Raw genomic sequence first — 10682 nt, forward strand, 5'->3', positions numbered from 1 at the left:
GGGTCAAGGTCAGAAAAATAATCAGGGCAGCTCTGAGAGACCGTGGTTCCTGCCGGAGTGTCGTCCCAGCACAACCAGCCATCCCAGTCACGGTTGCAGTACAGTCCTGTAGGACCCACAAAACATGATAGCAAATGTGTATAGGTCTCAAATTCACATGGATAAACGTGAAACTTATAATTACAGAGAAATCTCACTGGCTAAAAACAAGACACACTAATATTTAGTTGGACTATCTTTAGGTTTGATGCAGTCACTTTGGCATTGTTTTGTGCAACGTCACATTTATTTCCATCTTGAGTTGCATTGTGTTTTAGACAAGATCTTGTACTGACAAAGGGAGCGTTAGCCTGCTGGGTACAGTCTTCTCCACTGCATCCCAAAGATTCTCAGTGGTTTTAATGTCTTGAGGTCCATGAACCACTGTTTCACAGTTTGAGCCTGTTGAATGATGACGTTGCCATCTGGTGAATATTCAGGTGGTCATTTGAGCTCTGTACAACTGAAGCAACCGGAGATCACAACACCTCCCCCACTGGGTTCTACGGTAGGCATTAGGCACGAGCACCTCATCCACCTTTCTTTTTTTTTACCTTTCTTGTCCATCAGTTTTGAACAGGGTTAATCTGGACTCATCAGACCACAAGACTTTTCTGTTGCTCCAAAGTCCGATCTTTATGCTACCTGGGAAAATGAGGCTTTTTTGCGATTCGCTTCACTGATAAGTATTTTTTCTTAAAGCTGCACAACTGTTCTTTTTGTTGGGAATGCTCTTACTTTCACCAGTAAACATAGCTGTGAGTTGTGCTGGTGGATTATTTACAATTTTTTTTAATGATTTGATGTCACCAAACATTTACACAACCTCTGATCACTTCACCATATTCAGAATTTTCCCCCCGATTACATTTCTTCCTCGTAGCAGTCCTCCCAGGTTTAAATAATGCATCGGGAAGTTCCTAATCCAGCTTTAGTAATTTCCGCAATATCCTCATTGTTTTTTTTTTGCTTAATGCAGGTGGATAATTTGACTTCTGAAACAGAGTAACATCTTATTCACAACCATGGGATGCATCACCAGACATGGCTGTTTACGAACTTGGAAGCTACTCACTGCATCCCTTGAGGTTAAATAACTTCCTATAAACCAAAACATTAATCATCATCATCAGAAATTATCCAATGGAAGGTTCTTATCCAATTATTTTGTGAAGTCCAGGCACTGAATTTCTTTGGCCAGGTAGTGTAAAAGCTCAGCACTGTGTAGAAGAAAGAATCAGTTTACCTGTTTTTGTAGACGGTGGCTCTTGTTTTATTTTGAGGAGACATCTATATTCACTCTCAAGCAACTTCAGTTTCTATGCGGAAAGAATGAAAATTTCAGCTTTAAACAGTACTGAACAGACAAACTGAGGACCATGTGCAGGGACCTGTCAAATAAACACACATCAAACAGTTTATTACATTCAGCACATGTTACCCTCTGCCTTTTCTCATGGGTGGTTGCACAGAGCGTATAGTTGGTCCAAGTCCTGTTGCTGTCTGGATGTTGAAACCACTTCCCATCTGCTCCACAGTACTTAGTTGCCTTTTCTGTAAAGAATAATTCCATCACTAAATACAGGTGCTTTTTACTATCCATCCATTCATTCATTTTCTTCTGCTCATGGATTCAAACCGAGGACCTTACTGTGTGGAAACAGTGTAACGCTTCCTCTTCTTACTTAGATGTTTAGATATTGTAACAGTTTATCAGATGAGCAAATCCTCTTGAATGTCTTTGCTCACCTGTGGGATCGAAGTCACCGAAATAATCAGGGCAGTTTCGGGAGGCGTACGTGTCCGCTGGAGTGTCATCCCAACACAACCACCCATCCCAGGTACGACTACAATACCGCCCTACACCAGGAAAAAAAAGCAAAGAAATGTTTACAGGCCCATTATTCATAAATTTGCAAGCCTGTAATGCAGATGCTGATGAATGTGATATATTGACCTGGTTTTCTATAAGGTGGATCATTCTTCATTTTCTCTTGGCATTTCTTTTCATTGTCAAGGATAATTTTCTCTGTGCTAACCCTTGGAGCCTCCGTGGTTGGCTCTGCTGCTGCATCCCTTTGAAAATCAGGGATTTCCTTCTGGGAAAGAAAAATATTAGTCTGCTGCATATAGAAACTGATGCAAGCTTTGTCTTGTTCAATCACTTTCAGAGAAAAAACAAAACAATGATCAATTACCTCTAATTTGTCCTTTAAAGTTTGTTGACAGGTAGAGCCAGTCTGGATCCAGTTACCTGATTCATCACAATATTTGGTCATTTTTTCTGTGGAAAAAAAGGGAAAAAGCCTCACTGGCAGTGCTACAACAGCATTATCCATCAATAATTTTCCTAAAAGCCTCATATACTATATTAAACGGCTTACAGGCACAGTCTACTGCTCCTGTTTGTTTAGCAGAGAGTTCAGTAGAGATTCTTTGTATGCTTTGGCTGCGTCTTTCAGTGTTTTTCAACAGTAAAACATTGGCATAGCCCAAACACATAAATCTAAACCTGAACCTTGGCATTATGAAACAAATGCATTTAACTTAGCTCGAAAAATATCATCAGAAGTTAGTCACATAGAAATGTCCCCATTTGGAATAATTGTACGGTCATTTCATATACGTCAGGTTTTATACCACATGTAGTGGAGATCCATGGCTGAACCTATCAGTGAGATCACTTTGTTCTTGACATCAACAACTGCAGTCCGACTGCCTAGACCTCTCTGGCAGCTCATTAACTGTTCAGCAACCACTTCCAACTGTACGTTTTCCCAAAGACCTCGTATCAGCAGCATCAGCTTTCAAGGAGTCATGTGGGTACCCAGGCATTTTGGGAAGATCCTTTATGAGCCGTCTCTTACAAAAATGGCTTCTCTGTTCCCACATTCATGTTCTCGCTCCCTATCCATCTGTCAGGAATCGAGCGTCCCTATATATTTTTATAATTCCTCCCTTTCTTTTCTTTTCTTTTCTTTTGCTTGTCTTTTTTTACCCTTACATATTCCTCATTCATCTCTCTGTCCTCTCCTTCACCTCTGCTCTCTTCGTCATATTGCATCTCCTAAATCAGACATGACTTGAGTCTGGAGTTCTTCAACTAGACATTATTGAACCTTGTACTACTCACAATGTAAAAACTGCACATTCTTTGGAAACGCTTAATGCTGCAATCCCAACATCCATTGTACTTATATAATCACAGTCAAATTCAATATGAATAAATCTGTTTTTCTATCCTGCCTGACTCAAAGAGTAAAGTAGGATCGTGTTTTACCTTGTTTACAGTGTATTAATCTTTTCTCTAGCATGTCATACAGAAGCAAATATGATTGGGCTTTTTCATGAATCTGCAACCAAGTAGTTATGCAAGGTTATGCTTAATCTCTACAGACTAATATCTTTATATAAGTGCACATAATCTGTAGGCAAGCGACAACATTTTTGCCATTGGAATCTTTCTGGTTTTAAATTTGTAGTGTCCAGAAGATTGGCCAATCAAATTTGAGGATTCAAGCAAATAGTTAGTACTAAGTTAAAATGTATCAACATTAATAAACAATGAATGGAATTGAATTATTGGCTTGGATATCTGCAGGTTACACCGAAACCAGTTGCACAGTTGTGCTTGAATGAAGATGGTTACCGTCTTAAGATCGTATTACTAAGCTGAGGCTGTGTGATAAACAAAAGCATTAACCTTTGACCTGAGGAGGGGATTTACGTAATACATAATAGATAATCTGCCTCAGCTAAGTTTCACATCAATCACTCTATTGCTTTATGAATAAAACTGATGATACTTAATGGCTGATGAATGGTTTCCATGCATCAACCATTAAGTTTAAGACATATGCATAACAGAATTACTTTTAGACATAAAATTCATGAAACCATACACTAAAACTAAGCAGAACTCCGCAGCTGTGAAATTTTAAGTCCTTACAGAACAAAGTTAAGCAAGCTATCTGGCCTCTGTGAGACACGATTAGCCATTTTCCCGATGTTACCCAGCAGGTCTCACTTCAGACTGCCTGTTGCTGTAAATCTAGTGAGAGATGCGAAAAACGTTCTTACCAGTCGGGTAGAGTTGAGGATGATGCGGACAATTTTGTGTTACTGATGTCCCGGCTGGTGTCTCATCCCAGCACAACAAACCATCCCACATGTAATCACAGCGCACCCCTCGAAGAAGGAAAAAAAAAAAGGGGGGGGGGGGAGTGTAATTACTATCATAAACATAATTTTTCTTACATAAGTATACTATTAAAGAAAAAACTTAAAAAGGGAAAATGTCCTTGTCTTTTCTACATTACGTTACAATTTAAAAAAAAAATTGTATTATTCATTTATTTAGTCAGAGTAATATAATGCAAAATAATGTCGCTACAGATGTGATTACGTCTTGCGGCCTAAACTTTAAAAGCCCTATTGGGCCAGTTAGCTTGCAGCAGTACCACTATCATCTTTAACAAGAACACAAACATTGTTCTGGTCCCATTCAATAGTTTTACATCACTCCACCTGCAAAGCCCTCCCAGAGTTAATGGATTTGGTCTCAAGAAGCCTGAAATTAATTTGGGACCTCTCACCAGTTCTGCTTTCTTGGCGGCCTTTGCGGGACAGCTCGAGACATTTGTATTGACCCTGGCTCAGCGCCTGCACACTTTGTCCCTCTACAATGCTCTGCTGAGGACTGAGCGAGTCTGAGATTGAGTCAGTGCCTTCCGCTGTCCTGCACTGTGGAGACAACATGAATTAGAGTTGAGAGGAGGACGTGCCCTACACTAAGTGCAATACGTGCCGTGGCCAGGGAAGCATCATTGTGTTGTTTGCGGTTTCTGCTCTGATCTACATTTCTTTGATCGTCCAAAAAAAAGGTAAATATCATCTTGAATGGTGATGTAGGTTTCAATTATAATATCTCAGAGTTTTATTATGCTTGGATAAAGATGTGCATTTGGATAAAGGATAGAAAAAAATGAGAATGGAAAGTTTTTGAAGCATCTTCAAAGCTTTTCTGATGAGGATTTCACTCTGCTTTGAAATTCTACTCACGCTCCATTTGTGTAACTCATTAAAATGTTTGCAAGCTCACAAAGGACATTAAGCAGCTGACTTTCTCCCAATGAATCTTTTCTCTGCTCTATTGTTTGTGTTTGGAGGTAACATTAAAATGGAGAGCCCGCTGTGTGAAATGCTGATTCTGATAATGCTGTTCACTGAAGGATAAAGAGCCCATCTTGCTGTGACTTATCTTCCTTCTTTTTTTGGCTGAAAATTAAGCCTCTCGAAGGCTCGTGCACTTGCATTTTCCAAATTCTTTGTGGAAATTTAGTACTTTGCTTGGGAGATTTTGTCCACATATCACAAATGAGATGCAAACCCACAATCCCCTGGTTGTCTGTGGAGGAAATACAAATTGTAACTAGATCAAAGTGTCGTCCTTACCTGTACGATAAAAAGTTTGTAAAAAAAAAAGAAAAATACAAAGCAGGTTTTTAAAAAGTGGCTTTTGTTTGAGAGCTGATGTCCCATGTAGCAGTTTAGCAGCCGTACATATGATGTCACTCCAAGCATTGAAGTAAATGACGTCATACATACGACCACCAGGCCACCACCAGTATCAACAGCTGAGCTGAATGAGAAAAAATAAAACAACTTCGCATGTCATGGTCTAACAGCTTCATCACCTACACAAGTCTTTTGTATTCAACATGACAAAACCACACAACACAGAAACACGTGGCAGACCTGCACAGGTACATCAGGCATACATATTTAGCTGGAAGACCTCGTCCTCAACTCAAGCAGAAACGCAGGCTAGGAAAGTAAACTTCCATCTCCCTGCGACATTGAAGAATACCAAATGATTTTCCATGAAGCCCGTTGACTCAAAAAAATCTGTAAAAAGTTCAAAATGTTTTTTCACCCGGTTGGTGTTGAAGATCATTTTATTAAGACCTTAATTATTCAACTAACCATAATTTGTACAAGCTCCACTTCAAAGTTTGACTTTTGATTGTAATACCTTAATAGGGCACATCATTACATGATAGAACACCATGCCAAAACATGTCATCCCTATATGACATACGGTTTGTGTTACGCTCTGTGACCGATGATTACAACAGCCCCATTAAGCTAATTGATGACATTCCTCAAAAGCTGGGGCTGGGGAAATGTCATAGCTCTCCAAGGTGCATTAAATATCTGATCCTGGTGTTCAGAAGAGCCCAAGATCAAGATTTGAGGTCAAGATCTCCATTAAGAGCTTTCTGCTGTAGACTGTTGTTTATATGGCACTGCTATTGGACATTCATATAATGTCCAGAGATTGGTTAATAATACGAGATTATTGCATTAGGTTTTATTTCCTTTATTGCCTCTATTAACCTCTAACAGGAAGTTTACCTCCTGGTGTTTTATGCATAGTGAATCTTTAATCCATCTTTGATAAAGATCACAATTTCTACTCTCCACTGCCTTTCATTATTTTTTGCTATACGTGTATAGCCTTTATTTTGAGGCCATGTACATAGCGGCACAAAAGTGGTACAAAAATAAAACCAAAACTAAAAAAGTGACTTCTTTCTGTGGCTGATGAAAGGATGTGCTGTTATCATAATGACAAATAACTTTATTAACATAGCACTTTTCAAAATTGCCATTACAAAGCGTGTTACAAGAGCAACAGAATAAATCCAGAGTAACAAACGTAAGAAATAAAAAGACAATTTAAAGCTAATTAAAGCTCAAATAAAATCGGGCAGAGCCTCGTCATTAAAAGTAACCTTGTGACTGACTTCCCCAATCCTGTTCCAGAATGCAATCGTGCGGTTAAGTGCTTTAGACAATGAGACCGTTTTTGTTATTTTGACTCTGAGCACCAACACAATGGATTTTAAATCAAACAAACAAGATGTGATTGAAGTGCAGACTTTTAAATCAAGGTTTTACAAAAGTATTGTATTAACTGTTTAAAAATCACAGACATGTCTATACATCGCCCCCAGGCTTCAGAGGCTCAGAGTAATTGGACAGTTGACTGGCAAGCAGTTCCATCTTCCCTCATTATTTTTTTTTATCACAAATTAAGGAGATAAAACATCTGGAATTAATTCAAAGCGTTGAACTTTAATTTGGTAGCTGTTCACTTTAGCTCTCCAAAGAGGAAAAAAGAGATGTCGATATAAAGACAAAGATCATCATTAGGATTGAAAAACCAAAATAAACTTAACAGAGAGAGAAAAAAAAAACTTTAGAAGTGACCAAATCAGCAATCTGGTGATTCTTAAACAGAAGGAGCGCAGAGGCCAGCTCAGCAACACCAAACGGCCTGAAAGACCACAATGATGTGGATGATCACAAAATAATTTCCATGGTTAACAACAGCATCCAATACAACAAGGTGAAAAACACTGGTTAACGCTCAAGAAAAAGAAGTCCCGACTCTGCTAGAAAATACCTTAAAGACCCCATTGAGCAGATGGACGGATGAAAACAAAGATATTGAGGAGAAAAACAGCTTGAGTGTATTGCATCATCTGTCAAACACAGTGGAGGAAATGTTATTGCATGGGCATGAATGGCTGCCAGTGGAGCTGGGTCACTGGTGTTTACTGATGGCGTGACTGCTGATGGAAGCAGCAGGATGAATTGTGAAGTGGACAGGGCTATATTCTCTACTCAGATTTAACCAAATGCTGCAAAACCGATCCAACAGTGCACCACAGTGGACGTGGATAATGACCCAAAGCTTACTGCAAAAGCAACCCAAGAATTTCTCAAGGCAAAGAAAAGGAGTATTCTTCAATGGCCAAATCATTCACCTGAATCTCTGCCTCCACTTATGAAAACTGAAAACAGAAAGACCCGCAGTATGTCATGGTCCCCCTGTCCTCTCAGGTTCTGAGTTTCTTTCATTCTTTTAATAATTATAACAGCTTAGATTTGTACAGCACCTTTCAAGAAACCCAAGGACGCTTTACAAAAGAGTATAAACAAACGATCTTCTCCATTTGCTCCATCTCTCTTCTCTCTATCGTGTGTGTGGGCTTGAGTATTAACTTTGTTTACTCCTCCCACAAGTAGATCCTCATCTGCTACCAGCAGCAGTATATAACCCTTGTTCTCCTCTCTGTTTCTTGTAGGAATGACTAATTTAGACCTCTTACCTTGTTTGCTTGTTAACTTGGTGACCAGTGCGCCATACTTACCTGACCTGTCCTCCTTTTTTTGCAGATTGTGTCCTGGTGTGCCTGCCTGACTTACTCTTTTTCTCACAAAAAATACTTACCTGTGGGTTTGGAGGGAACTTACCTGCACTAGCGTGTGTGGAAAATATGTCGCAGTAAACACAGCTGTGGAAAACAGAATTTTACCTGCAGTTCTACTCGTGAAAGCAACCAAAACCAAGCTCTGCCTGCAAGCTGAGAGAACAGTGAACAAGTGGTAACTGGATTTGAACCTACAAAAAGAGAAAGATTTGAAACCCAGTGTTTCAATATCAACTTTAGTAGTGTTGCGAAACGCTGTAAATACTTACCTGCTGTGAATTCAAGAGTGTTAATCAAAGCCTTTGAACTTTTTCCAGCCTGTTGCACCAACCATGAAAAAGCAAGTGACGGCTACTGCAGTAAAGGCCTGGCAGAGCATCTCAAGGGAGGAATCCTAATTTGTCCAATTATTTTTGAGCCTCTGAAAATGGTGTGCTATGTATGAAGATTTAATGTAACACAAATAATAAATTAAACCTCTTACACTAAAGCTGAAAGTCACGCTTAAATCACACCTTTTTGATCTTTTGATTGGAAATCCACTAAAATATTCATAAGTTTAAGAAATGACTTGTCCAGTGTGTCTTTTTGCATCTGAAGATGTCATTTTACATTAAAACTGTTGTGATCTTCTGCATAAAGGGCAAGGATCAGCTATATTTTGAAGCAGAAAATGCACATCTATACATATATATACTTGGCTCATTTATATTGGGGGATATTTAAACTGGGGTAGTTCTACAGTTAATTTTACAGGGTGAGTGAATTTGCTGGTTAAAGAAAACCACTAGACCACAACATATTATACATCCCTTTAATGAGAATTGAATCTTGTTCAGGAAACATGTACAGCATACAAAATTGGCAAAGTGAGAGATAGGGCCTTCAGAAATATATGCCATTGTACATCCTTGTGTAAAAAGTGAGCTTACCACCAGGAGAAACCAAAGGATCCAAATGGAGCCCATTAACCTCATATCTTCCTCTCACAGGGAGATCTCTAGAGAGAGGGAGGAGAACAACATGTTAAACCTATCAGAAAAATAAATTGTCTACCGTGAAGGTGACTGACTAAACAAACAGTGTGCTGTTTCAAATCAGGATTACAGCTTCTCAGGAGAAAACAGTCACAGCAATCAGTCATCTGAAATGCAAAACACTGCAGCAGCGCTGCAGTTTGTGACATTCCACACTCCTCGCCTTTGTGCGCGTGCCTGGGAGATGGTGAGACGGCGTGTCTGTCAGGATGCGAAACAATGGCATAAAAGGAGCAACTTTACATAGTGAGAGCAAAAAGAATGACGAAAAGCAGAAACACATTCGGACCGAAATAGTTGATGCTCATTAATCATTTTGCGCTGAGCCTCTAGCTCCGCAGGACGACAGGAGCTGGGCGGACGGTTCAGTAACCGAGTGCATGTGAGATTAAAATTCTCTTCAGGTCTCTTTTCTCAGGCTAACAGAGTCCCTGTTGAAAACCCATCATTCTGCAGTTTGAACAGTTACAATGACCCACTGGTGTTCTCCACACCCCACAGTGGCCCAGGGGGTACGATACGCATGCATGAGCCAGTCCAATAAATCACCATGAAAGGACAATTTATAGTATTTGTTTGGCTTCAGAGGCACACGGATGGTAGGCTACTTAGCTTTAGGATGACAAACATACCTGGATCTGCCAAGAGTGTAAGTCTAGCGATGCTGATGTCTGAACAGGAATCCCTTGAATCTTTTCCAGTTCTTATGTTTCGACGTTTCACTGGTTTCCTTTGATGTGACCTGTTAGTGTTAGACTTGATTTGAACATTTTATTGCTGGCTTTTAAAGCCCTTCATGGTCTGACTCCTGTCTATACCTATGAGATGTTAACTTCATATGATCCGGGCCGCTGCTTGACATCTTCTGACCGGGCCTTTGTTAACGGTTCCAAAGGCTTTCATTAAGACAATGGGAAACCAAACTTTTTCTTTCTGTAAATCTCTTTTTGAATCACACGGTTTATCATTCAGTTTTCTATAGCTGCTCATGGCTTTATCAAATCTTTTTCACTTTTAAGACCCAAAGACTGTATCCTTCTTTTTCTTTTGATTTTTAAGTTATGTTGAATTGTTTTTAACTCTAACTCTAAATAAAAGTATTTTGCAAAATTTTACAGCTTACAGTTTGTGATTGAGAAAACAGGAAATGTTTTCTACCAGTCCCTTTGTGGAAATACATGCTGACATTTACTGACTAGTTATATGTATATATATATGTATATATATAAAGTAAGTTTTATGCTCATGGCCACAGATTTTTTGATAATGCAAATCGAGTGTAAACCAAAGCTCAGTAAACACAAATGACACAACACAATAAGAC

At 39.3% G+C, this 10682-nt stretch overlaps 1 protein-coding gene across 1 annotated transcript in view; it reads right to left on the reverse strand.

The window, feature by feature from the left end:
* The window catches only part of calcr (calcitonin receptor), a 60656-nt gene that overhangs the window by 24480 nt on the left and 25494 nt on the right, over positions 1–10682 (reverse strand). Inside the window, exons 2-10 of the mRNA XM_005728725.1 lie at positions 9254–9321; positions 4635–4782; positions 4120–4227; positions 2238–2323; positions 1997–2138; positions 1789–1899; positions 1481–1593; positions 1286–1358; positions 1–106 (exon numbers count right to left, since the gene is read on the reverse strand). Coding sequence (XP_005728782.1) covers positions 1–106; positions 1286–1358; positions 1481–1593; positions 1789–1899; positions 1997–2138; positions 2238–2323; positions 4120–4227; positions 4635–4782; positions 9254–9298 — 932 coding nt within the window. The 5' untranslated portion in view covers positions 9299–9321. The remainder of the gene's footprint in view (positions 107–1285; positions 1359–1480; positions 1594–1788; positions 1900–1996; positions 2139–2237; positions 2324–4119; positions 4228–4634; positions 4783–9253; positions 9322–10682) is intronic.

Source organism: Pundamilia nyererei, unplaced genomic scaffold, assembly GCF_000239375.1.
Source record: "Pundamilia nyererei isolate P.nyererei 1_Seehausen unplaced genomic scaffold, PunNye1.0 scaffold00030, whole genome shotgun sequence".
In the NCBI taxonomy this organism is placed as follows: domain Eukaryota; kingdom Metazoa; phylum Chordata; class Actinopteri; order Cichliformes; family Cichlidae; genus Pundamilia; species Pundamilia nyererei.